The sequence below is a fragment of the Echinops telfairi genome, unplaced genomic scaffold, assembly GCF_000313985.2.
Source record: "Echinops telfairi isolate 266 unplaced genomic scaffold, ASM31398v2 ScPeMD7_18;HRSCAF=68, whole genome shotgun sequence".
Lineage (NCBI taxonomy): Eukaryota > Metazoa > Chordata > Mammalia > Afrosoricida > Tenrecidae > Echinops > Echinops telfairi.
In genome coordinates this window covers 38,184,110-38,207,679 of record NW_022103915.1, presented here as the reverse complement: position 1 = coordinate 38,207,679, position 23,570 = coordinate 38,184,110, and the positions used below count along the sequence as shown (strand labels likewise).

The 23,570-nt window shown below is 43.8% G+C and overlaps 1 protein-coding gene and 1 non-coding gene across 2 annotated transcripts in view; both read left to right on the top strand.

The window, feature by feature from the left end:
• Positions 1-23,570, top strand: part of PLEKHH1 (pleckstrin homology, MyTH4 and FERM domain containing H1) — a 57,161-nt gene that overhangs the window by 6,839 nt on the left and 26,752 nt on the right. Inside the window, exons 2-4 of the mRNA XM_004698664.2 lie at positions 15,835-15,897; positions 16,722-16,871; positions 21,067-21,150. Of these exons, the coding sequence (XP_004698721.1) occupies positions 15,835-15,897; positions 16,722-16,871; positions 21,067-21,150 (297 nt within the window). The remainder of the gene's footprint in view (positions 1-15,834; positions 15,898-16,721; positions 16,872-21,066; positions 21,151-23,570) is intronic.
• Positions 21,614-21,772, top strand: LOC115868948. Its single transcript, XR_004045901.1, has one exon. It is a non-coding gene; the product is annotated as a U1 spliceosomal RNA (small nuclear RNA).

The window sequence follows — 23,570 nt, the reverse complement described above, 5'->3', positions numbered from 1 at the left end:
GAATTGGTGTCATGATAGTGGGAGCGGGGAGGAAACATTTAGGAACTAGAGGAAAGTTGTATTTTTCATCGCTGCTACATCGCACCCTGACTGGCTCGTCTCCTCCCCGAGACTCCTCTGCAAGGGGATCTCCAGTGGCCTACAAATGGGCTTTGGGTCTTCACTCCGCACTCCCCCCATCATTCACTATGGTAAGATTTTTTTGTTCTGATGATGCCTGATATCTGATCCCTTCGACACCTTGTCATCGCATAGACTGGTGTGCTTCTTCCATGTGGGCTTTGTTGCTTCTGGGCTTGATGGCCACTTGTTTACCTTCAAGCCTTTAAGACCCCAGACGTTATACTTTTTGATAGCCTGGCACCATCGAGTTCACCCTTAATTGTAAGCCCTTGTTCTACAAGGCATTCTTTGGTTGTTTTTTAGTTTTACTGGCTCTTAATCCATATATCATATAATTAAACCATTCAATCAAATTAAGAATTGTACAATCATTACCACAATCAATTTTAGAACATTTTCTGTCCACATCCCCCCCACATCCCCCCACCCCCACCCCCGATTAAATTGTCTTTAAAATGAGAACCCTACATGATACTTGCCCTCATGAACAAAGTGTGGTGAAGAAACTAGATGGTGCCTGGCTATCAGAAAGAATAGTGAGGTACCAGCTAAGTCCACATGGAAAAAGCACACCAGCCTGTGTGGTTCAAGGATTGTAAATAATAAAATTCTATATAGGAGGAGAGAATTCTATTAGAGCTTAAATTCTGAGCACCCAGTTTGCAGAACAATATAGATGATGGTTGAAGCCCAATATCCATTTGCTGCATCTCCTCGTGGATTAAGCCTCAGGTGATTCCCTCTGACCATTGATTAGGGATGTGAATAGCCCTGCTATCAGAGTATTGGAAAATAGATTAATGCAGCTGTAACTAGGTTAAAATGTAATACCCTATCATTTGTTTTCCCTTCAGACCAATTTTAAATTTGTTGTAGGTTTTATTATTTTCTACTTTCGTTTGGATTGAGGGTTTTCGGTGTGTTTTGCTTTTTTGGGGGGGATATGAAGGGGTAACAACAACGGAAAAAAGCTCTGCTGGGCGGAGCTTTCATAGTACACGTTTTTCCCACTAGGTGAGCTTTGAGCAACTTGTTTGAGTTAGTGCACCTGGTGGCGTCTCCCGGGAACGTTCTCTCTGGTCAGTGAAGTTTTTCATAAAAACTGTTTCACTCTAACCTTGTTTTTTGTGATGGCCAATTTAAGAGAACAGAGAGCAGTGTGTTGCTGTGAAATTTTGTTTCCTGCTCAGGAAAAATGCCATGGTCACTGTTGTGATGTTAAACACAGCTTAGAAATACAGCGCTATGGGAAAAACTCAAGTGTGTGAGTGGTTATCTCATTTCAAAAAAGGTGAAATGTAACATTCAGAGGGAAATTAACCATTATTGGGACCTACCATCCTGAATTATAGCAAATTTAAATATAAACATAACTTATTCTTCCTAGTAGTTTCTTTTCTTTTCCTTTTTTATGTACTTGAAGGTATGGACTCCTGTTCTTTACGTTAAGGCAGTAACAAAGTTCTGTTGTGACATCTCTCTTCCCCTAATCATGGAGCCCTGGTGCATGTGGGGCTGCTAACAGTAGCAGTTCAAAACCACCAGCCGCTCCACGAAGACAAAGATTGGGTTTCCTACCCCTGAAAAAAGTTTCAGTCTTAATCAATAATAACTTATAATTTAGCAAGGGGTCACGAGGGCGGGAATGGGGGGGGGAGCTGATACCAAGGGCTCAAATAGGAAGTAAGTGTTTAGAAAATAATGATGACACCATATTTACAAAAATACTTGATACAGTTGATGTATGGAATGTTACAAGAGCTGTAAGAGCCCCCAATTAAATGATTAAAAAAAAGTTTCAGGTTTAAATGGAGAGAAAATGTTTTGAGAAAAGATGTACAAATGCGCTTTACACAATTGATGTGTGTATGGATTGGGATAACAGTTGTATGAGCCCCTAATAAAATGTTAAAAAAAAAAAAAAGTTTCAGTCTTGGAAACTCACAGGGAAGGTGCTACCCTGCCCTACAGGGTTTCTGTGAGTCAGCATCAACCCGATGGCAGTGAGTTTGGGTTGGTTTTTCCTTGGTTTGTTCCCCCCAGCTTTTCATCATAACCCAAAGAAACTATTCGTCTAGTTGCTGTCTCTCTAAATTCACTTATCTTGAGTGTCACATAAAGAAAATAATTCAAGTTTTTTAAAAAGCAAGTAACTTCAACAGAATAAAACACAGAAGAACCTCAATCCAAAATGTAGCAGACTGTAATAAAAGCTAGAACAAGTTGAAAATGGCTAAAAAGGAAGAGCCAATGGTAGGGTGTTACATTTTACCTTTTCTATATCTGCAGTAATCCACTTTCCGATGCGCTCTGTGTGGTCAATGGACGTAGACAATTCAATGGAGACTTAGTCCATATATAAGGTGACCAGACGTCCCGCTTTTTGGCGTTTTAAAAAAGTCCCAATTACAAGGAACTATATGTGACCTCCTCCCTGGGGGACAGACAACCGAAAAGTGGGTAAAGGGAGATGTTGGACAGGGCAACATATGACAAAATACCAATTTATGAACTATCAAGGGCTCATGAGGGAGGGGGGAGCGGGGAGGGAGGGGAAAAATGAGGACCTAATGCCGGGGGTTTGAGTGGAGAGAAAATGTTTTGAGAATGATGTATAAATGCGCTTTACACAATTGATGTGTGTATGGATTGCGATAACAGCTGTATGAGCCCCTAATAAAATGTTTTTTTTTTAAAAGTCCCGATATTTGGAAAGAATGCATGAGAAGCTAAGGAATGGTCTATTTGGTCCATATAGACCAAATTTTTAATCTAGAACACCCCTCCACCCCGGGTCAATGGTGTCCCACTTTAAATCTGGGCACCTTATCCATATAACTGGATTGGGGGCTTGCACTGACTTCCATAGCCATCTGCAAACTAGGTGCTCAGAATTTAAGCTCTGATATAGTTTCCCCTTCTGATCTGGATTTTATCACTAATAATTCTTTGCTCATGCTGGTTGGTGTGTTTCTTCTGTGCAAACTTATATGACACTCACTTAGATGGCTGCTAGTTTTAAGACAAGCCTTTAAGACACCAGGCACTATTTTTCCTGATAGCCAGGTACTATCTGATTTCTTCACTACATTTTGCTGTAACACCCATATCTTCAGTGATCTCTTCATAAGGGCAAGTATCAAATAGGGCTTCGCCAAAAGAAAGAATTGTTCTTTAGATTAGGGCTTACAATTAAGTGTGAGTTCAAAACTCATTCATATATCTACAGTTTATATATGTTCCTGGTCCACTTTAGAGACAGCATGATGATTTTATTGGGAAATATTGGAAATAATATCCATGGGGCATATGATAATTTTATTAATAGTATCATTAATTTGGGGAGGGAGGGGAAAATGAGCTGATACCAAGGGCTCAAGCAGAAAGCAGATGTTTTGAGATTGATGATGGCAACAAATGTATAAATGTGCTTGACATAATGGATGTATGTATGAATTGTGATAAGAGTTGTACGAGCCCCCAATAAAATGATTTTTAGAAAAAGAAGTTTAAAATTCAGAAATCTTGTTATTAGAGAAAGAATTAATTCTAAGTGGATGTATTAAGTGTTTGTGTCCAAAAAAATAGTGTAATTAATTTAGCCAATTATATAAAATTTTAAATACTATTGAGAAAATGAAAGTATGCATATATAGGACAGCTTTTTAGACAAAAAATACATGGATTGTTGACTTGTAGACATTAAAAACTTATGTTTATCGAGATAAGAGAGGTGGGATAAACAATCCGGAGGAGAAAACAATGGGATGGATAGTTCAGGTGGGGATGCAGGGAGACATGGGAGAGGGGGAGGCAGGGGGAGGGGGAGAAGGGCTGTGTCAACCAACCTAGGGACAAGTGATCTAAAATCAATTGCGAGGAGGGTGTAGGAAGCCTGGTGGGGCTTGATCAAGGGCAGTGTAGACGAGAGGAAGTACTGAAACCCGAATGAAGGCTGAGCATGATAGTGGGACAAGAGGAAAGTAAAAGGAAATAGAGGAAAGAACTAGGAAGCAAAGGACATTCATAGAGGTCCAAATATAGGCATGTACATATGTAAATATACTTATATATAATGATAGGAAAATAGATCTATATGTTAAGTATTAAGGTAGCAGACAGACATTGGGCCTCTACTCAGTACTGCCTCAATGCAAGAACGCTTTGTTCTAATAATCCAGCATTCTGTGATGCTCACCTTCCGGATAAGATCACTGAAGACAAAATGGGTGCATAAGCAAATGTGGTGAGGAAAGCTGATGATACCTGGCTATCAAAAGATAATAGTGTCTGGGGTCTGAAAGGCTTGAAGATAAACAAGTAGCCATCTAGCTGAAAAGCAACAAAGCCCACGTGGAAGAAGCACACCAGCCTGTGTGATCATGAGGTGTCGATCGGATCAGGTATGAGGCATCAAAGACCCAAAACAAACAATTACATCAATGTGAACGAAGGGGAGTGCAGAGTGGAGACCCAAAGCCCATCTGTAGACAATTGGATATCCCCTTACAGAAGGGTCACAAGGAAGAGATGAGCCAGTCGGTGCAGTATGACACCGATGAAACAACTTTCCTCTAGTTCTTCAATGCTTCCTCATGAAATAAAATGAAAATAGAAAAAAAATTGTTATGCAGAAAACAGCCCTTAGGGGAGATCGAGGCAATCCTGTACACACAATTCCCTCGTTACATTTTATTTCAGAGCATCGTGGGCCACAAAAAATTACCTTGGGGTGGGGTGGGGGGCGTTGCATGTGGCCCCCCCGGCTGCCAGTTAACACCCCTGGTCTGTAGCATGAGGCCTGGGTCACTAATGGCTGGATAGGACTTGCTGAAAAGTGCCTGATTAGCAACATAATACAGGGCGTATTCTCCCGTGTGGGACCTAAAGAATAAGCCTCATTCTTTAGGAGGCTGTTCTGCCCAGTGTAGTATTGTGCAAGAACCTGCCCTCTGACAGAGTTCTTACCACCATGAAGCAGTTTAGAAAACTCCAGTGCTCATGTGGCCAGGACTCAGGTTCCATCCCCAAAGGAGTCAGCTTTGCTTTTATTTTGGGGCTCACCTAGTATTTTCTAGAATGTCTTCCATGGACTACCTACATCCAAATCACCTGGGATTTTCAAGTTCATATCTGGGTCCTGGCTTCAGACTTACTAATTAAAACCTCTGTGGGCAGGGCCCCGGGAATCCTCACATATGATTCTGATGCCTTGAACCTTGGTCATGCCCTTGACCCCTGAGCCCCATTCAGCGTCCTCCTGGTGGACACTGTGGGCCCCTGCGTGTTCAATGGCAGTCTGGAGCTGTGGGGTATGTGGCGCCCACAGACAAGACTTAGGACCCTTTATGCCCCTTTAACTCTCTTCTTCAGTCAGTAGCATATCCACATTCGTGTGGTTTATATATTTGGGAATAAGGACACGACTTCAACTGAACAAAAGGTCTGTTGCCTGCTCCCCCATAAAATAAGTTCAAATCCATTATCGTTGATTACAGCAGAGTTAAAACCTATAATAGCTCAGCTTGACCCTCTACCAAGCATGATGTCCTTCTCAGATGCTTACAGTCAACCTAGATCATGGGAACTTGAAGAAATGTGCACACAGAGGAGGAGGCCAGCTCCTGAAAGAATAGGTCTAATGTGACCAGGTCTTCTGAGTTTGTTTGGTTTTTGTTGTTGTTGGTTTTTTTGGTTTTTTGTTTGGGTTTGTTTGTTTTTAACAGAAGCTAGAAATGGAGACTTTCAGGTGGGATGTGGATTTATACGTGAGAGGCAAGCTAGCACAGTGGCTAAGAACTTAGAACGAGGCGGCTCTAGAATCCTACCATTGCTCTTTATTGGATGTGTGATCCTAGACTAGACTTATCCTCTCTGCTTTAGTTATACAGATCTGTGCTACAGGAATAACAACAGTACCTGTTTTGAATGCCAAATAAATCTATATCTGTAAAGCACCTGGTGGCACAGTAGTTACACATTTGGGCTGCCATCCACAAGGTCATCAGGTCAGACCTACCAGCCATTCCTCAGAGGCAAAATGGGGCTTCCTATTCCTGTAAAGAATTAGATAGTCTTGGAAACTCATAGGGGCAGTGCTACCCTGTCCTATAGGGTCGCTATGAGTCGGCACAACTCAATGGCAGTGAATAAAGTGCTTCAACAGTGTTAGAGACAAAGCCAGTAAGGACTCTTTTGCGTTACCCGTGTTTGGACAGGCTATGTGCATAAGCACTCACCAAGTAGGCCACTCACTGATAGGCTTCACAAACGCCTTCTTTGGGTTAATAGTTGGGCCCCTCTGGCATAAAGCCCATTCTTTGTGTTGATGGATCTTAAGCAGAGTGACTATATGATTATACCATAATGTTACCAGTGCGCTCAGTAGAGAGAAAGGAGGCTCTGTTGCTAATTATGTAGGGACAATGGTTGTGTGGCCAACTCCCCCAGGCAAACTGGTTTCCCCAGTCCTAATGGCTATGTATGTCTGTGTATGAAAAAATCAACGCCTAGCTCATAGCTGGGAGAAATGAGGTATACTCCTGTAAAGAATTGCAGTCTCTGGACTCCCACTGAATTCCATCCCCAATCTAAAAACAGTACTGATAACATGGCCCTGCTCAATACTTACCTTCATAAAATGATCACTGAAGACCAGGGCGCTACAGCAAAGTGTGGTGAAGAAAGCAGATGGTGCCCAGCTATCAACTGGAATAGTGTCTGGGGTCTTACAGGCTTGTATTCAAACAAGCAGCCATCTAAGTCCACGTAGATGAAGCGCACCAGCTTGTGAGACCCAAAGATGACAATAACAAAACTCAGTTATGACAAAAGGAAAAGGATAAGAGCTTACATTGCGAACACCCAATTTGTAGAAGGCTATGGAGGACAGTGGGATCCCCAAACCCACCTGCAGAGTATCTAGTCAGATTTAAGCCCTGGGCACATCCCCTCTAGCCACAGGCACGGGTCTCCAACAGCTTTCCTATGAGATAGAGCTCCCTGTACTCGTGATGATACTGGATGGAACTTCATTGGGGTCAGTTGACCTCCCTGTTGACCCAACCTGAAATTGTTCTAGGTCTAAGTCTTTCTCACTTGTTCCACAACAAAGATTCCTTCTTTTCCTCCTTTTAAAATACTGATTGTGGTCTTTTCTTTCTTAATCATTATTTGTATTTTCATCTTTATATTATTATTATTCTATCCTGACCACTGTATTTTGTTGTTGTTCTTTGTGTCTGTTGGGGTTCCAGTTTGTGAAGCACAGAAGGAGTAGATGCAGAGAGATAATAACTGAGGCAAGAGTTTAGAGGGGATGTAGGCCTTGGAGTGGGATACAGGGAGGGGGTTGGGGGAGCAAACAATGTATGTGGGAAGGGGAGTGAGCACTAAAACTGACTGTGATTACACAACTCATTTAAAAACAATTTAACCATGAAAAAAAGAAAATGTTCTAAAATTGATTGTAGTAATGATTATACAATTGATATGACTGAATTCTTGAATTGTATGATATGTGCATTATGTGCCTATAAAACTGTAAAAAAAATCTAAAACGAGTTGCAGTCTTGGAAACGCACAGAGGCAGTTCTATTCAGTGCTCTAGGGTAGCTATGTGTTGGCATTGACTCATGGCAGTGAATAAGAGCTCATTTCTAGGAACTCCCCGGTAAATGCCAGGTTGAATGTACAGTAGAACCCCAGTATTCGACTGCATCAGTACTCGACATAATCAGAGTTTGACGCAAAATGTCAAGAAAATTTTGCATCAGAGCTCAAACAAGACATTGGAATCCGACCCGATGCACGTGATTTTTATAAGCATTTGGAAAAGAATCATCATGATAAGGAACTGGTTAACCGTGTTATATTGTTGATGATAATTTAGTAAACCCTTGTAGAAAACAGTTACGGAAACACCAACAGCAATCCACATTAGACAGATTGTTTGCTGTTTTTTTAGAGAAAGCCAGCCAGGTCCTGGTGAAAAAAGGCAAGGAAGGGAAAAAACTCCTGAAAAGCAGCTACCAGTTGATTTTATGGTAGGATCCGTGTCCACAGATACAGATCCTCATCGATCTCAAGGTTTGGGCCATACTGTAGTTGTCAAAACTTTTTTAATGTTGTGTTTCTTATTTAACTCTGAACTTATTTGAAATTTCTGTGTAATGTTTTGTGAAAAAAAGGCAAGGTTAAGGGAAAAACTTGGTGGTCGAGAACAGATTAGTCCGTTTTCAGTTATTTCTTATGGGAAAAATTGATTCGGAACTCAACTACCTCGGATCTTGACGCTCCTTCCAGAACGGATTAGCGTGCGGTCCAGGGTTCTCCTGCGTACGGTAGAACTTTCACAGGGACTGCCCTCGATTCTGCCATTATCCTCTTTTGACGAGTGAGGAAACTGGGGCACGAGTGGAAGAATTCTCTAGGGCAGCGGTTCTCCACCTTCCTCATGCCGCGACTCTTTCATATAGTTCCTCATGTGGTGGTGACCCCCCAACCATAAAAGTACTTTTGTTGCTACTTCATAACTAATTTTGCTATTGTTATGAATCATAATGTAAATATCTGATATTCAGGATATATTTTCATTGTTACAAATTGAAGATAATTAAAGCATAGTGATTAATCACAAAAACAATATGTAATTATATATTGTGAACTATTTATTTCTAATTACAAATAAATGAAAATTTTGTCGTGTAGCATGGTACTCGTGGGTGTATCTCCATGTGCGCAGACCCACCTGGAGATGGATAGAGGAGCTGTGTCTCGGTTCCTAAGACCATCGGAAATATGTGAAAGGGTTGTTCGACCCCCAAAAGGGTTGCAACCCACAGGTTGAGAACTGCTGCTCTAAGGTCACCGTGTGGTCAAGTCAGTCTGATCCCAGAATTGAAGCTCCTCTTTGTACCATTCTCTCCAGTGGGTGGAAGGCAATGGTAAAACTATGAACTCCTGCTGTCAAAGGGGAAGATTGAGACCCAGAGCGCTGTGGCAATTAGCTCAGGCCAGTGTCCAGCATGGGTGCAGGAGAGTCCAGGCTACCAGGATTGCTGCCCAAAAATCCAACAGAGAAAATTCCACCAAACCTACTGGAGTCCATTCTGACTCACACTGACCTTATGAGTAGAACTGCCCCACAGGGTTTCCAAGGTGATGGATCTTTACAGAGGCAGACTGCTATGTCTCTCTCCTGTGCAGCAGCTGGTGGGCAGCTAGCAGACCCCGTTTGCTCTCCGACCACTGTGGCACCCGGGCTTCTTTGATTGAGGCCAAGGAGCTGGTATTTCACAGCATCTCTGCTGTGTAGTGAGGAGCTAAGGACATGTGGGTTAAATTCCAGGTACATGCCAAATACATTTCATCGGGTGGCTGTGGAAAGATTGTGGGCAGCTTATGAGTCCTGGGTGTGAGTCACAGCTGGTGAAAGAGGATCTCCCTGTCTGTCTCCTGAACCTGATACCTCCTTTGCTGGCATGTCACCCCAGGCTCACAGAAGTCTCATCTAAAAGGACAGCTGAGGACATGGTTCTAGGTAGCCCTCCAAGAAGAGAAGGAGACCCCAAATGAGAGCATTCACCCATTGCTCGAGCTTTTCAGAGCTCCCTGTAAGGGCAGAGAAGGAAGCTCTGCCTTTGTGGAAAGTGTTGGTGCTGCATTTAGAGAAGAGCTGGTGCTGAAGAAGGAGAAAAAGAAAGAAAGGGAGAGAGAGAAAGAAAACTCAAGTACGTGACATTTGAGTGCAGGCACCCCTGGGAGTACTGCAGCTGCAATAGACATTTTTCATTTCCCTGAAAACTGAAGGGAAGGCTGACCACTACACCAGTGGGCTCCTCTGAGGGAAGCATGATTGTAAACATCCTTTTCAAACGAAGATGCAGAATGCTGATAATTACTAGAGACCGGTCCTGGATACTTGAGTCATTATACTCTCCTCTCTTTACAAGAAGTGCAGCATGTTCACAAGGTTTCCAGGGTGCGCAGTTTGTCTCCCAGAAAAAAGAGAGCACCAGCCTAAACATGAATGCAAAATGCTTTTGAGTGTCAGGTGCCCTTGCCAGGAAGGTCAGAATGATTGGGTGGAGGACCCCATGGCAGCCCCGGGCAAGGAGGAAACCTCAGGTTGCACAAAGTGCTTTGCCACAGCTTCTGTCTCAGCAAGGGCATCCCTGAAATGCTTCCTGCAATGAGGAAAAAAGATAGAAGAACTGGTACCTTCGAATTGTGGTGTCAGCAAAGAAGACTGACTGTACCTGAAACCATCATAAGGATAAAGAAATCAGCCTTAAAGGAAATACAAGAATGCTCACTTTGTTGAGACATGCCACCGGGGACGACTTAGCACTAGAAAAGAGCATCGTGGTTGGTAAAGTGGAAGGTGGATGAAGTGAGGGGCCCTGGATGAGATGGATTTTAAAAACACCAACTCAAACGTAGCAATGGCCATAATACTGGTGTGGGCAGGACCAGGCCACCTTGCGTTCTGTTACACAGAAAGTCAGTACAAATCAAACTGACTTGACAGGAACTCACAATAGCAAACACTAATGACAGGGTGAGTTCTGACTCTGACCAGTGAACCACTGGTGCCTCTCACCTGCAATGGAAATGATTAGCGGGAGGCAGGACAGAAATACTTTTGACTCTGGACTCTACTTTAGCTTCTCCCTCTGCAAAACAGGAGAGCAAATTTTCCAGCAGATGAAGTTCTAAAACATCCGATGTTCACTGCAGAAGGTCAAGAGCAGGAATGACCATTTCTCAGGGGAAGCTTCTGCCTCTCCTGGGCTGCAGAGTGGATAAGAGCTTGAAATAGTCCAGCTGAAGGTCAATTTGGGAAACGTGTCAAGACCCCAGGGCCTTTCCATGTAATATTTAATTGTATTAAATATTTCTAAAATAAAATGCTTTTGGTCATTGCAGTGGTTTGAGTGCTTTCTAATGCAGACAAAGAAACCAACTCTGTTGTGGTGATGGGAATTGGGTAACAGTGATGGGTGGTGGTGACATAACAGGATGGTTGTAGTTGCTGTCACTGAATTGTGCACCTAAATTTGTGTCACTTAAAAAAAAAGAGGATCAAGGAAATGAGCTCTGGTTAGCATAAGCAAACGGACTTGATTAGAAGGATCCTGCGTTCAGCACCCACTGTTTAGCACCCACTGCTTGGGGACATGCTCCTGTAAAGCTTTAGTCTCGGGAACCCTAAGGAGCAATTTTACTCCGGGTCACTAGGAGTCCTAATCAACTGAAGCCTTGTGTGGGTGGGGTGCCTTCTCAGGTGTAACCCCTTCGTTCCAGGTCTCTCAAGTCCATATTTTAGATTCCTGGGGAGAAAACCTAATTGACCCAGGCAGTCAGTCAGGTGTCAGATGAAGAAGAGTTATACGGTTATCCAGTAACCTGGTTGTTGGACAACCACTATATATTAACCCCTTCCCCCACCAAGGGAGAAAGATGAAACTCTGAACTCCTGTAAAGAGTTTTGGTCTTAGAAACCCACAGGGGCAGTTCTACCCTGCCCTATAGGGTCACTATGAGTGGACATCGACTCAATGGCAATGAGTCTTTCCCATCCCCCCATCAAGGTGAATTCTTTTGCACGGGACAGCCACCCCTACAACCATCTCACTGGTTCATGCTGTTTTCTCCTTCTTTGCAGAATAGCAACAGTTTGAAGGTAGAGACTCCTCTCGGACAGGCCTGAGGCTCTAGCTCTGATTAATGACGGAGTCTGCTGGAACCCACCCACCCCTCAGGCTGGGGTGGCGCATCCAGATCAAGATTAGTAAATGCAGAGGAGGAGGGAAGAGATGCAGGCATGGGGGGGAGCGGTGCTTTTTGTCATGTGGGTTGTAAAGTTGTTTTATTTACCTGGGTGCTCAATTGAATGCAATCCCAACTCTCCTTTGAAGAGAGCCTGCCCTGCAAGCATCTGTGTCTGCTTTGGCCCAGAAGAGTCTGCCCCAAGGAAAAGGGGGGGCATTGGTTCTGACAAAGGAACCCCTCCTCCTGTGAAACACCTTTCACTGTTCAGCACCAGGCAGGGACTCCTTCCCTCTCGTCCTTGAGTCAGGAAAAAAATGCATTTTGTCAAGTTGATGTGAAAGTGGGTAAGAGGATAAATTGCTCAGCTCACTGGTAAATATCAAGTCGACGGCTGGGGAAAGTTAAGCTGCCAAGGAAAAGGAAAAGCCTGCGGAGGGCTGGTCTGGAGCTGAGAAGATAAGACCCAAAGGAGCTCTGAGCCCGTTCAGCTTCACAGAAGACCCAGGCTGGGGTATTATGCCTCTAGTATATTTGTAGGAGTCAGTCTTCATTATCTCGGGAGCCCTGGTGGTATAGCGGGTTATACAATGGGCTGCCAACCTCAAGGTCAGCAGTTCCAACCCACCAGCTGCACTGCCAGAGAAAGATGACGCTTTCTACTCTTGTAAAGATTTACAGTCTTAGAAACCTAGGGGCAGTTCTAATCTATACTGTGGGGTCGATTTAAGTCAGAATCAATTCATTGGCGGTGGATTTGTTTTAGCGCTTCTCTAACAGAAATGCCACAGTGGGTGGCTTTAAGGAAGATATTTTTTTCTCACAGTTCTAGGGGCTGAAGGGCCACATCAAGGTCTTGGCCAGAGCCATTCCTTTTTTGGTAGCTCCAGGCATTCTTCTGTTCCTTGGTAATCTTTACATGGTATCTATCTTTCTCTACAAGTATGTCTCTTAATATAAATCAGAAATTTAGGATCCATCGTACTTAGGTATGACCATCTGATTTATTGTCTGCATTACATTAGATTGGAATGGGAGAAGTTACACTGAATAGAAGGTTATATTACATTACATCTATAAGTATAGGGGTTAGGAATCCAACTTTGAGACGACACGTTCAATCCATCCTTGGTGGGAAGTGGAGAGTTGTCATGGAAATTTTTACCTTGGTACTTGGCCAACTTGAAATGGGCAGTTTGAACTGCTCTGTATGCTGGTGGTGTCAGGCGCCTGTGAGTCAGTTCCAACTCCTACCAACACTGCACAGAGGACGAGCCCTGCCCTGTCCTGTGCTTTCCTACCAGTGTTATGTTTGAGCCCATTGTTGCAAGCACCGTGTTGTCAGTCCATCTCCTTGAAGGTCTTCCTCTTTTTGGCTACCTTCTACTTTACCAAGCATGATGTCCTGTTCCTGGTAACTGCCCAAAGTCCGGGAGACAAAGTCTCGCTGTTCATGCTTCTAAGGAGCATTTTAACTGTATTTGCTCAAGACAATGTGTTTGTTCTTCTGGCAGTTCTCCTAGTACTTTCTGAAAGTTCCTTTGGTACTTTCAATATTCTTCACCAAGACCCATAATTCAAATGCATTAATTCTTCTTCAGTCTTCCAGATTCATTGTCGAACTTTCACATACATATGAAGCAGCTGAAACTATCATGCACGGCTTGGGTCAAACACACCTTAGTCCTCAAAGTGAGCCTTGCTCTTCAACACTTTGATCTTTTCATACTTCACTTCTTAATATAATGAGCTTTGCTTTCTTCATGTATGATTTTCCCCCCATTTTATTCGGAGCTCTACAGATGTTATAACAATCCATAGTTCAATTAGATCAAGTAATGATTGTACAATTGTTGCCACCATCATTTTCAAAACATTTTCTTTCTTTTTGTACTCTTTGGTATTAACTCCCTTTTACCCCCACTTTCCCCACCCTGACCCCTAAGAACCTTGTTATTATATTAAATATGATTGTTATTCCTCCCCCTGTATCTTATACCACCCAGTGTATCTGTTCACCTGCCATTCTGTTATTCATTTCCCTTGAATGGGGTTATATAGTCATCATTGCTATTAGATCCCCCTTCCCTTCCTCCCTTTCTGTACCCTCAGGGAATCATTACTCCTGTGACAATTCCTGAAGGATTTATCTAATGTAGATTTCATGCATCGAATGATCTTAATCATACACATGAGCATACACAGGTCTAACAGGATTAATGAGGTAAAACTAAGGCCATAATAATAGGGGAAGGAAATATTAAAGAAGTAGAGAATAGCTATGTGCTTGAGCAGTGCTATACTGTACCCTGGCTATATCATCCCTTCTGCATGGCCCATCTGTGAGGGACTCTCCCATTATCTTACAGATGGCTTTAGGGTCTCCATTTTGTCCATGCTCCTTCACATCAATTTGGATGCTTGCTTTTGAACTTCTGATACCTATTCCCATTGACACCTCGTGATCGCACAGGCTGGTGTGCTTCTTCCATGTGGGCTTTGTTGCTTCCCTTCTAGATGGCCGCTTGTTTACCTTCAAGCCTTTAAGACCCCAGACACTATATCTTCTTATAGCCGGGCACCATGTATGATGCCGTCCTACAGCTCATCAGGTCTTCTGTCATTAGTGTTCAGTGCATCAGATCTGTTCTTGAGATGATCTGGAAATTCAGATGGATAGACTCATGGTCATATTTTGGCACTCATGGACTTGTTTTCATTTTCCTCAATTCAACCTGAACTTACATATGAACAATTAGTGGTCTGTTCCGTAGTCAGCCCCTGACCTTACTTTGGCTGCTAACACTGTGTTTCTCTAGCATCTGTTCCCACAGATGCAGTCACTTTTATTCCTGTGTATTCCACCTGGTGAGGTCCAGGTGGCCAGTTGCCATTTGGATTGTTGGAAAAGAGTGTTTATAATGAAAAAGTCATTGGTCTTGCAAAATTCTATCATGCAAACTCCAGCATTGATTCTATCACTAAGGACCATACTTTCCAACTACGGTTCCTTCTACTTCGTTTCCAATGTTTACATTCCAAATGCCATAATTCTTCAGGCATCTTGATTACCTGTTTGGTTGATTTCAGACTGAAGAGGTGGGTAGAATCCTTAACTTTCTTCTTTACTAGCTTTGGTGGTTGGTACATACATTTGAGTAATAGTTGTAGTAATTGGATGTACTTGCAGGCAGAGCTGTTATCCTATCATTGACAACATTATACTTTAAGATAGATCTTGAAATGTTCATTTTGAATATGCATGCAAAGCCATTTCTCTTGAATTTGTCATTCCCAGGATAGTAAACCATATGATTGTCTGAGTCAAAAGGACCAAAAATGTCCATTTCAGTTCATTCATGCCTAGGATATCGATTTTTATGCACTCTAACATTTCTCTCGGTGTTTTTTTTTTATGACTTCCAATTTTCCTAGATTCATATTTCATACATTCCATATTCTGATGACTAATGGATGTTTATAGCTATTTCTTCTCATTTTGAGTTGTGCCCCATCTGCGAATAAAGATCCTGAAAGCTGTACTCCATGCACATCATTATGGTCGACTCTCTTTTGAGCAGGCAGCTCTTCCTCAGTTATATTTTAAGTGCCTTCTAACCTGGAGACTCATCTTCTGGCACTACCTCTGCCAATGTTAAACTACTATTCAGAAGGCTTACAATGGCTAATCCCTCAGAAGTGGACAGCCTATTCCTTCTTCTTAGTTTGTGTTTAGTCTGGAAGCTCTGCTGAAACCTGTTCGCTTGGATGCTCCACCAGTGTTTGAAATACAGGTGGGATATTGCCCCCCTGACACACTGACAAACAAGCGGTGGGATCTGCATGCAGTGTCAGCAAACGTTCCCTGGAGTTGTTCTAATGCCATGTTCACAGTAGAAAAACCGGGCCTCTATCTCCTCTTCCTCTCTGGTTGAATAGATGCAAGAGCTGGAGCAGAGGCTGTTGGAGGCAGAGCAGAGAGCAGAGAATGCCGAGACCCAGGTAATGGTGGGGGTATGTGGAGGGAAGTTATTTTTGCCCTTTCCTGGGTCTTTCCATTGGACACGCCTGGAAACAAAGCATCATATTTACCTTCTGAAAACATACGGTACATGGAACTTTCTATGGGAATGAAGGAATCTTTGGGTAAGGGTCAATGCAGTACTTGGATAAATCTATTAGTTAAAATAGGCTAGGCTAGGCTGAGGTAACACATTAACCCTGAAATCTCAGTGGTTTATCACATTAAGTTCTTACTCATGGCACAGATCCACTGAGGGCCAGCCAGGGACTCCATTCCACAGTCATTCAGGGAGTCAGGCTCAGGAGGCTTCGCTGGACCATTTGTAACACTCGGCCTCCGTGGTTGCCATGACAGGAGAGAGCTGTGCACCAGCGCTCAGAACCCATTGGCTAAAGCAAATTACATGGCCCCACCTAACTTCAAGAGGATCAAGAAATCTGGGGAGCCAGTGTACATTGAGAAAACAGTAAATTTCTCACTCGGAGGTTGCAACAGCTGCTCCTGGCTATTTACCCTGCCCAGCTAATTCCTACTGGGACTCCAGGGTTAAGCTGCCTGAGACCCAATCGCTTTTATGTTTTGTTTTGCTTAGAGTATCCAAATAAGTTTCTTCCCTACCGATGCCTTTTTAATTTAGGTAAAGGCATAATAAATATTCATTTAACTCCTTGGCCTTCACTGCCCTCTGGGCGAAGGCTCTGCCTGGGAATCAGGCTGGGACATCAGAGGGCCTTCCTGTCCCATCCTATTGGCTTGTTCACCCAACAAAGTCCCAGTGCTATGAACATTTGGTACTTTTCAGGTGAGCGTGATGGAAGAGAAGGTGAAACTGTCCAACCTGAAGAACGTAGACTCAGCAGGCAGCCTGCATCGGAAATACCAAGAATTGCTGAAAGCCTTGCAGGGCAAAGATGAGCTCATCAGCCAGCTGGAGGCCCAGCTGGAGAAACAGGTAAGAGCTAATGGACAGCACAGGACCAACCCCTCTCCAGCAACTGCACCAGTTGGCCGGCCAGCTCCCGGGGCCCCTCTGCTGGAGGCCTTCCCTGGTGGGGGACTCACTCACTCATGAGACTGTTCTTTTAGGTACAGATTTAATTATTAGAGGGGCTTCCTCATTAGCCAAGCACAAGACACAGTAAAAAAAAAAAAAAAAAGGATTTTGGAGTCAGTAGCACTTGCTGCTTTTGTGACTGTCGGCAAGTTACTTAAGTCACGATCCCCATTTACGCACCTATAAAGCAGGCTGCCAGCTGCCACAACAGTGAAGCTTTTGACTGAGACCTGAAAAGCTGACAGTTCAGGTCAGATCCGCCCCGAGGCCCCTTAGAAGAAAGGCCTGGAGCGTCACCTTTGTAACACTTGGAATTGTCATGAGTCAGAGTTGAGGGGAAGGCAGCAGGTTTGTTTGGTTGGGTTGGGTTTGGGTTTGGTTTTGGTTTGGGGCTATTATGAGAATTCACTTAGGTTATCTGTAAGATGATCAGAGCAGCGCAAAACCGGACAGTCAGACTTGGTCAGCTGGTTGGTCAGTCTCTCAGTGACTTGCGTCAGCAGAGATCCAAGCTGCCAGGCCTCTGAGAAGTAGGGCCCCTCTCCTGAGCACACCGAGGCCCAGGATTGCCAGCGATGGTTTGTATCTTTGCACCCTTGTCTTTATAAGGTATGGCATCTGCCTTCTCCCATCTCTGCTTGCTGGCATGATTGTTAAATCTCTTTTAGATCTCAAAATAGATTAATTAAGACATACCCTACATGGATATGGTCTCATTCACAGAGCAAAGAAAACCCATTCCCAAGTGGGATTGTAGCCACAGGTATAACAAACAAACAAAAAACAAACCCACTGTCATCGAGTGGATTCGAATTTATACACGACTCTACATAGGTTTTCTAAGACAGTACATCTCTACAGGGAGCCTTCTTTTTACCCTCAGAGAAGCTGGTGGGTTTTGAACCACCAACTTTGAGGTTAGCAGTCCAGTGCTTACTCATTAGCGTTACCAGGGCTCTTTAACTACAGGTATAGGGGTCAGGATTTGCAACCACATATTTGGGGGTGGGGCAGAGTTCAGTCCATGACACCATCCTGTTTCTGCCCCATCCTTCTGCTTTGGACCATACTTCCTCAACTTTCCTCTGGTCCCAGAGCTCTTCCACGTCCCTGGAAGCACTTCATTGCGTGGCCAGGTGACTTTTCATTTCCCACATGGGCATCTCTGTAAAGAGCTGGTCCTGACTAATCCTGGTAGCACCTTCCCACCATCACAGGCAAATCTTGGTCTCTACTCCACATTTACTGGCTGTTACCCTTTGTGGTTCTTGCTTCTTCTGCACGTTATACAGGAGATGCGTATTCCTGAAAGTTGGTGAAGAAATAGAATTTTTATATAAGGGACTTCTAATTAATTTTCCTTTTTCTTTTGAGATAACTATTTCTTCTTTGGAGTAGCTCATCATTAAAAGGGGAAGTTTCTTGGGGCAAAATGATCAGTGAGCAAAATGACTCCTACTGTGGCTTCTTAGGTCAGACGAGGCCATTTTACATTGGTGATAAATAGATCAAGATTGGACAGAAAGGGCACTGTTCAAGAGACTTGTCTTAGTCCCAGCTGTGCCACTAACTGAACAGAAGCAAGTCATTTCACCCCTCTGGACTTCCGTTTCTGCCACTGTGTCACTGTACAGAGAGGGTGTATTGGACTCAGCCAAGGAGCTACAACTTTCTCTGTCAAAGGCCAAATAGTGTATGCAAGGGGGCTTCAAAGGGTCTTGTAAAAATGGAACTAAGAGAGGGTGGAAGTTTTCAACAAACTTTTTTTTTTTTTAACTCACTGCCATTGAGTCAATGCTGACTCATGGTCACCCTATAGGGCAGGGTAGAACTGCGACTGTAACTCTAAACAGGAGTAGAAAGCCCTGTCTTTCTCCCTCGGAGCGGCTGGTGATTTCAAACTGCTGGCCTTGTGGTTAGCAACCCAACACTGATCCACTATGCCACCAGGGCTCTTGTGAAGCCCCTTCATATATATGACTTTTGAACCACACGGTCTTCTCTATCACAACTACTCAATTCTGCCATCGTAATGCAGAAGCAGACGTCGGCATTGCAGAATGAAATGGCCATGGCTTATGTCCTTAGTTTCCACTACTAAATGGTTTGTTTACAAAAGTAAGCAGAAAATAATGACTGGATGGGCAATGACTGGTCGACGGCTGAACCTTTAAGGTTTTTCCAACACTGAGATTTTGAGAATCTGAACTTTTCATCTTCCACCTCACTTCCTCAGAAGCCCTTGTTTGAGCACAGGTCCAGCACCCTGCAGTTATCAGACAAGTTTCTGCTGTGAGTGTAACCAGCACGTATCCATTATCTCCAGGCCTTTGAGCTAGGCTCTACCACTCACTCAGAGCTGGTCGATCGCCTCTGTGTCAGGCACGTGCTGTGCACTCTCAAGTTATCCTCCACGCAGCTCCACAGCAGATGTACTCTCCTCTAGGGTAGACATGAAGGTGCATGCCCAGAGGAGTTAGGTTTCTTCCCAGATGTCCCAAGCAAACAGGCCTGCGGGGGTGGGTTAAAGCGCCAAAGCCTATCCCAGTTGAGTAGGGAAGATCCCAACTCCTGGCAAACCCATGCGTGTTAGAATAGGACTGTGCTCCTTTGGGTTTCCTGTGGCTCCTTGTTCAACACGTTGCCAGGCCTTTCTTCTGAGGTGCCTCTGGGTAGACTGGAACATTCAACCTTTCAGTTGGCAGCCAAGTGCCTTCCTCTCTCAAAGCCCAGACTTTTACTCTATTCTAGACTGCTGTTCTTTAGGTTCCAAAATCTCCTGTCTAATCACCTATATTCTCTTTTGTGTATTTGGGAGAAATATATAACTTTAAAAAATAATCCATACTTGTAATAAAAAATACAGAGACACCAGAAGTTTGTAAAATGACAAAGCCTTTCCTTCCCCACCCCTTTGTTTCCTCTCTTGACATTGGAAACCTTGTCTCTGTGGAGTGAAGCATAGCATTCCGTTACGTGGGTGTACCATGCTTATCTAACCAAACCCTTTCTGGGGAACAATGAGGTTATTTCCAGTGTTGAGTTTTTGTTTTGCTTTTGGTTTATCAAATAATGTTGCAACTGACAATTCCCTATCAACCTATCGGGTAGTTAGGTTAGTGGTATGTAAATTTAAAATGTTGGCAGACACTCTCAAATTGTCCTCCAAAAAAAAAAGTTGCCGTCATCAAGTTGATTTCCACCCATGGGTGTCAGCCTGCTTTCACAGGGCTCTATACATCTTCCCAGGACTGATCTCTCAAAAGCAGATTCTAGGTCCAGGGACTCTGCCCCTCCAAAAGTCTTTGTCCATTTGTGAAAGGGTTACTTCTTGACCAGGTGGGGTGATAATCTAACTTTTAACTTGTGTTATTCTGATAGACTAAAATGCTGTCTTGCCTTTGTCCCCATTCCTCAAGTTGGGATTGAGGGTAAATAGCTTTTGGGGTCTTTCCCCCCTTTATTCTTCTGTTGATTTTCTGTTCATCGCCTCTGCATACATTTATTGGATAGCTCATCTCAAACCAACTCGTATGTTGTTTTGGTTACAGATGCTTGCCCACCCGCCCCCACCATTGGTCTTTTGAATTGAAGGGATTCTTTTTGTTGTTGTTTTGATCATATAATAACTTATAGTTATGACACAGATTACTCTTTCCTCTCATGAATCCTTCTTCCATTTTCAATGAAGGTAAAAATCACATAGCATAAAGTTAGTCATTGTAAAGTGAGCAATTCCGTGGCATCTAGTACATTCACGCCGTGTGCAGCGCCTACCTCTGTGTAGTTCCAGAGCATCCTGAAAGAAACCCCATCTCCATTAAGCAGTCATTCTCCATTTGCCTCACCCTCCAGGCCCTAGTAACCATGTGCTTTCTGTCTCTGGGGGTTGCCTCTCTGGGCATTTCCTATCAGTGGATCAGACAGTGTGGCCTTTCATGGTTGGCATCTCTCACTTCGCATATCATTTTTGAACTTCACCCTTTACTGCTTTCCTAATGACCCCCAGCATCCGGTCTCTCGGGCTTCCCATTTACACCATCCACTCTTATGAGCACCTGCTGTCATTAACTGAAGACCCTCTTTCCTACAGAAGCGGATGAGAGCTGAGGAAGCAAAACTTGTTCAAGAAAAGGCTGCGAAGATCAAGGAATGGGTGACTCTTAAGTTAGCAGAGGTGAGCTGAAAACTCCCCTCGGGCAGCCTGACCCGGGTTTGGTCTTGGGTCACTGCCACCCTTGGAGTTTTTTCTGCTGGTCTGTTCATGGTGTCCTGACTGACATTCCATCTGTTGATCTGCCTAGGAACTTGGAACTTCCCCTTCCTTTTGTTTCCCATGAGGTCCCCTAGAGCCCTGGTCAGTTTTGTGCAGGGTTGAAGTTGGAAGAGAAGCAGCGAGTCTCACTTGTGGAAAGTCCCTGTCAGTCTTCATCGAAAGACGACACGCACAGTTGTCACCATTCCTTGTCTCCTCTTCCTCCTCGGTCCCCCGCTCGCTTTTGTAGTTCTTCACTTGCTAGAGCTTCAGTGAGGAAACTCAGGATTGGAAGCTCCAGTGATCGTAGCAAATGAACAGAGTCCTAACCTAGCTCAGTTTAAATCAAAGGAAAGAGTAGGGGAGCTTCGGAAAGGAAGACCACTTACTTAGCTGGTAGGGAAGATACCAGGATCAAGAAGGTGGTTTTCCCAGGGTGAGTTTATCCATTGCACTCACGATGTGCTGACTCCTGCGATTTCCCCAAATGTGGGAAACGCCCCTGTAAAAAAGAAAGAGAGACAGAAAGACCATTTGTCTCTTCTTCCCCTGCTCCTTTGACACAGGTGGTTCATACCTGCAGGGCGGTGTCTGGCTCTGTTTGCCTCGTGATTCCATTTTTGGACACACATCACAGGTCCCCTACTAGACTGCTAGCTCTTTGGAGCCAAGATTTACCCACAACCGTAACCCATACTAGAAGGTGCTGAATAAAAGTATGCTGAATTGAATTTAAAGGGTAGCGTAAAAGTAATAAATATAATCATTGTCACTGAACAGTTGGTGTGGAGATTACCAAATGGGGATCTAAGTTGGCTATGTCAACTTTTACTAAAAACTCAATAAAATGTTATGGAGGCGTGGGGGGGTAGATGAAGAAGATTACAGCCATAGAAATGCTATGGGGCAATTTTATTCTGCCCTATAGGGCTGATTTAAGTCAGGGTCATCTAGATAGCAATGGGTTTAGTGACTAACTCACAAAGGCCAGTCATTAGAATGTACTAATTATGAACATAAATTCTCTAGAACTCTTCCAATAGCTAAAGGATGTTTAGAATAAAAAATGTAGTACAGCAAGAGGATGAATCTCATAGATAATCTGTTGAGCAGAGAAGCCAGACTCAGAGAAGTCAGTACAAAGGGGCTTCAAAAAATTTGTGGGGAAAAAATCCCATTATCTTTTTAATTCCATCTTTCCACACTTTTTGAAGCCACCTTGTACATAATGTATAAAGTTCAGAACCGGGCACAACCAAACGTGTGTGTGTGTGTGTGTGTGTGTGTGTGTGTGTGTGTGTGTGTAAGGGAGCATGCTTAGAAGGCAAAGCCCAGAAAGCAAAGTAACAAGGATCATAAGCTTGCAAAAGTGGTGCCCTCTAGGGACGAGGGAGGAGCGTGTGACGGGAAAGGGCAAGTCGGGAGGCGTACCATGAAAACCTCACAGCTGGCCTGCTGAGCAACACCAGGACACATGAAGCCGACTGGTCAGTGATTTTCTACACAAGAAATCAAGTGGCATATTGGCACTGGACAAACAAAATTCTTGTTTTAAGCTTTAAAAAGCAGTTGTCATTTTGATGCCTAAAGGGGCACCAGACCCAAGCCATGGTCTCTATACCACCTCCGATACGTCGGAAACTGGACGGGGAAAAAGACAGAAGAACGAGAGTTCACAGCACGGGGTTGGCAAAGAATGTCGACGATACCATGGACTGCCAGAAGAACAAATAAATCAAATCTTAGGAAAAAATACTGTGAGAATGTTCTTTGGAAGTGAAGAGAGTGACACGGGCTCACTTCCTTTGGATACATCTTCAGAAAAGGTCCGAAAAAAACACAGAGGCTGCTGACAATAATGAAACCCTCAATGTGACGAGTGGACACAAAAGCCACACCTGTGAACGCAAGCACACCAATGACGGTGAAGGTGTCACAGGGCGGGACACTGTTTTGTTCTCTTAGACACCAAGTCGTCATGAGGTGGAACAATACCAAGTGACAGTGGGGATGGGTGCTGATAAATTCCTGTTTCTTCACCTGTATAAAGGGCACGTGGATATCAGTTTTAGAATCTTTGGGAAAGCTATTTATTGATGCAGTATGCGTATTTCTGTATTTGTGTTGTATGTCTCAAAGAAAAAAATTAAAAGTCACTAATAAAGGAAGGGCTGGGGCTGCCAAATGACATTCCACCCCAGCCAACCCCAGTGAGCACAGAGGGAGGGCAGGCGGTCAGGGCTTTCTGGGAGGGTTGGCACTGAATTGGTGGCATGCCAACTGTTCTCATTCAGAGACTTGGGCTTTTAATCCCGTGTGTGTGTGTGTGTGTGTGTGTGTGT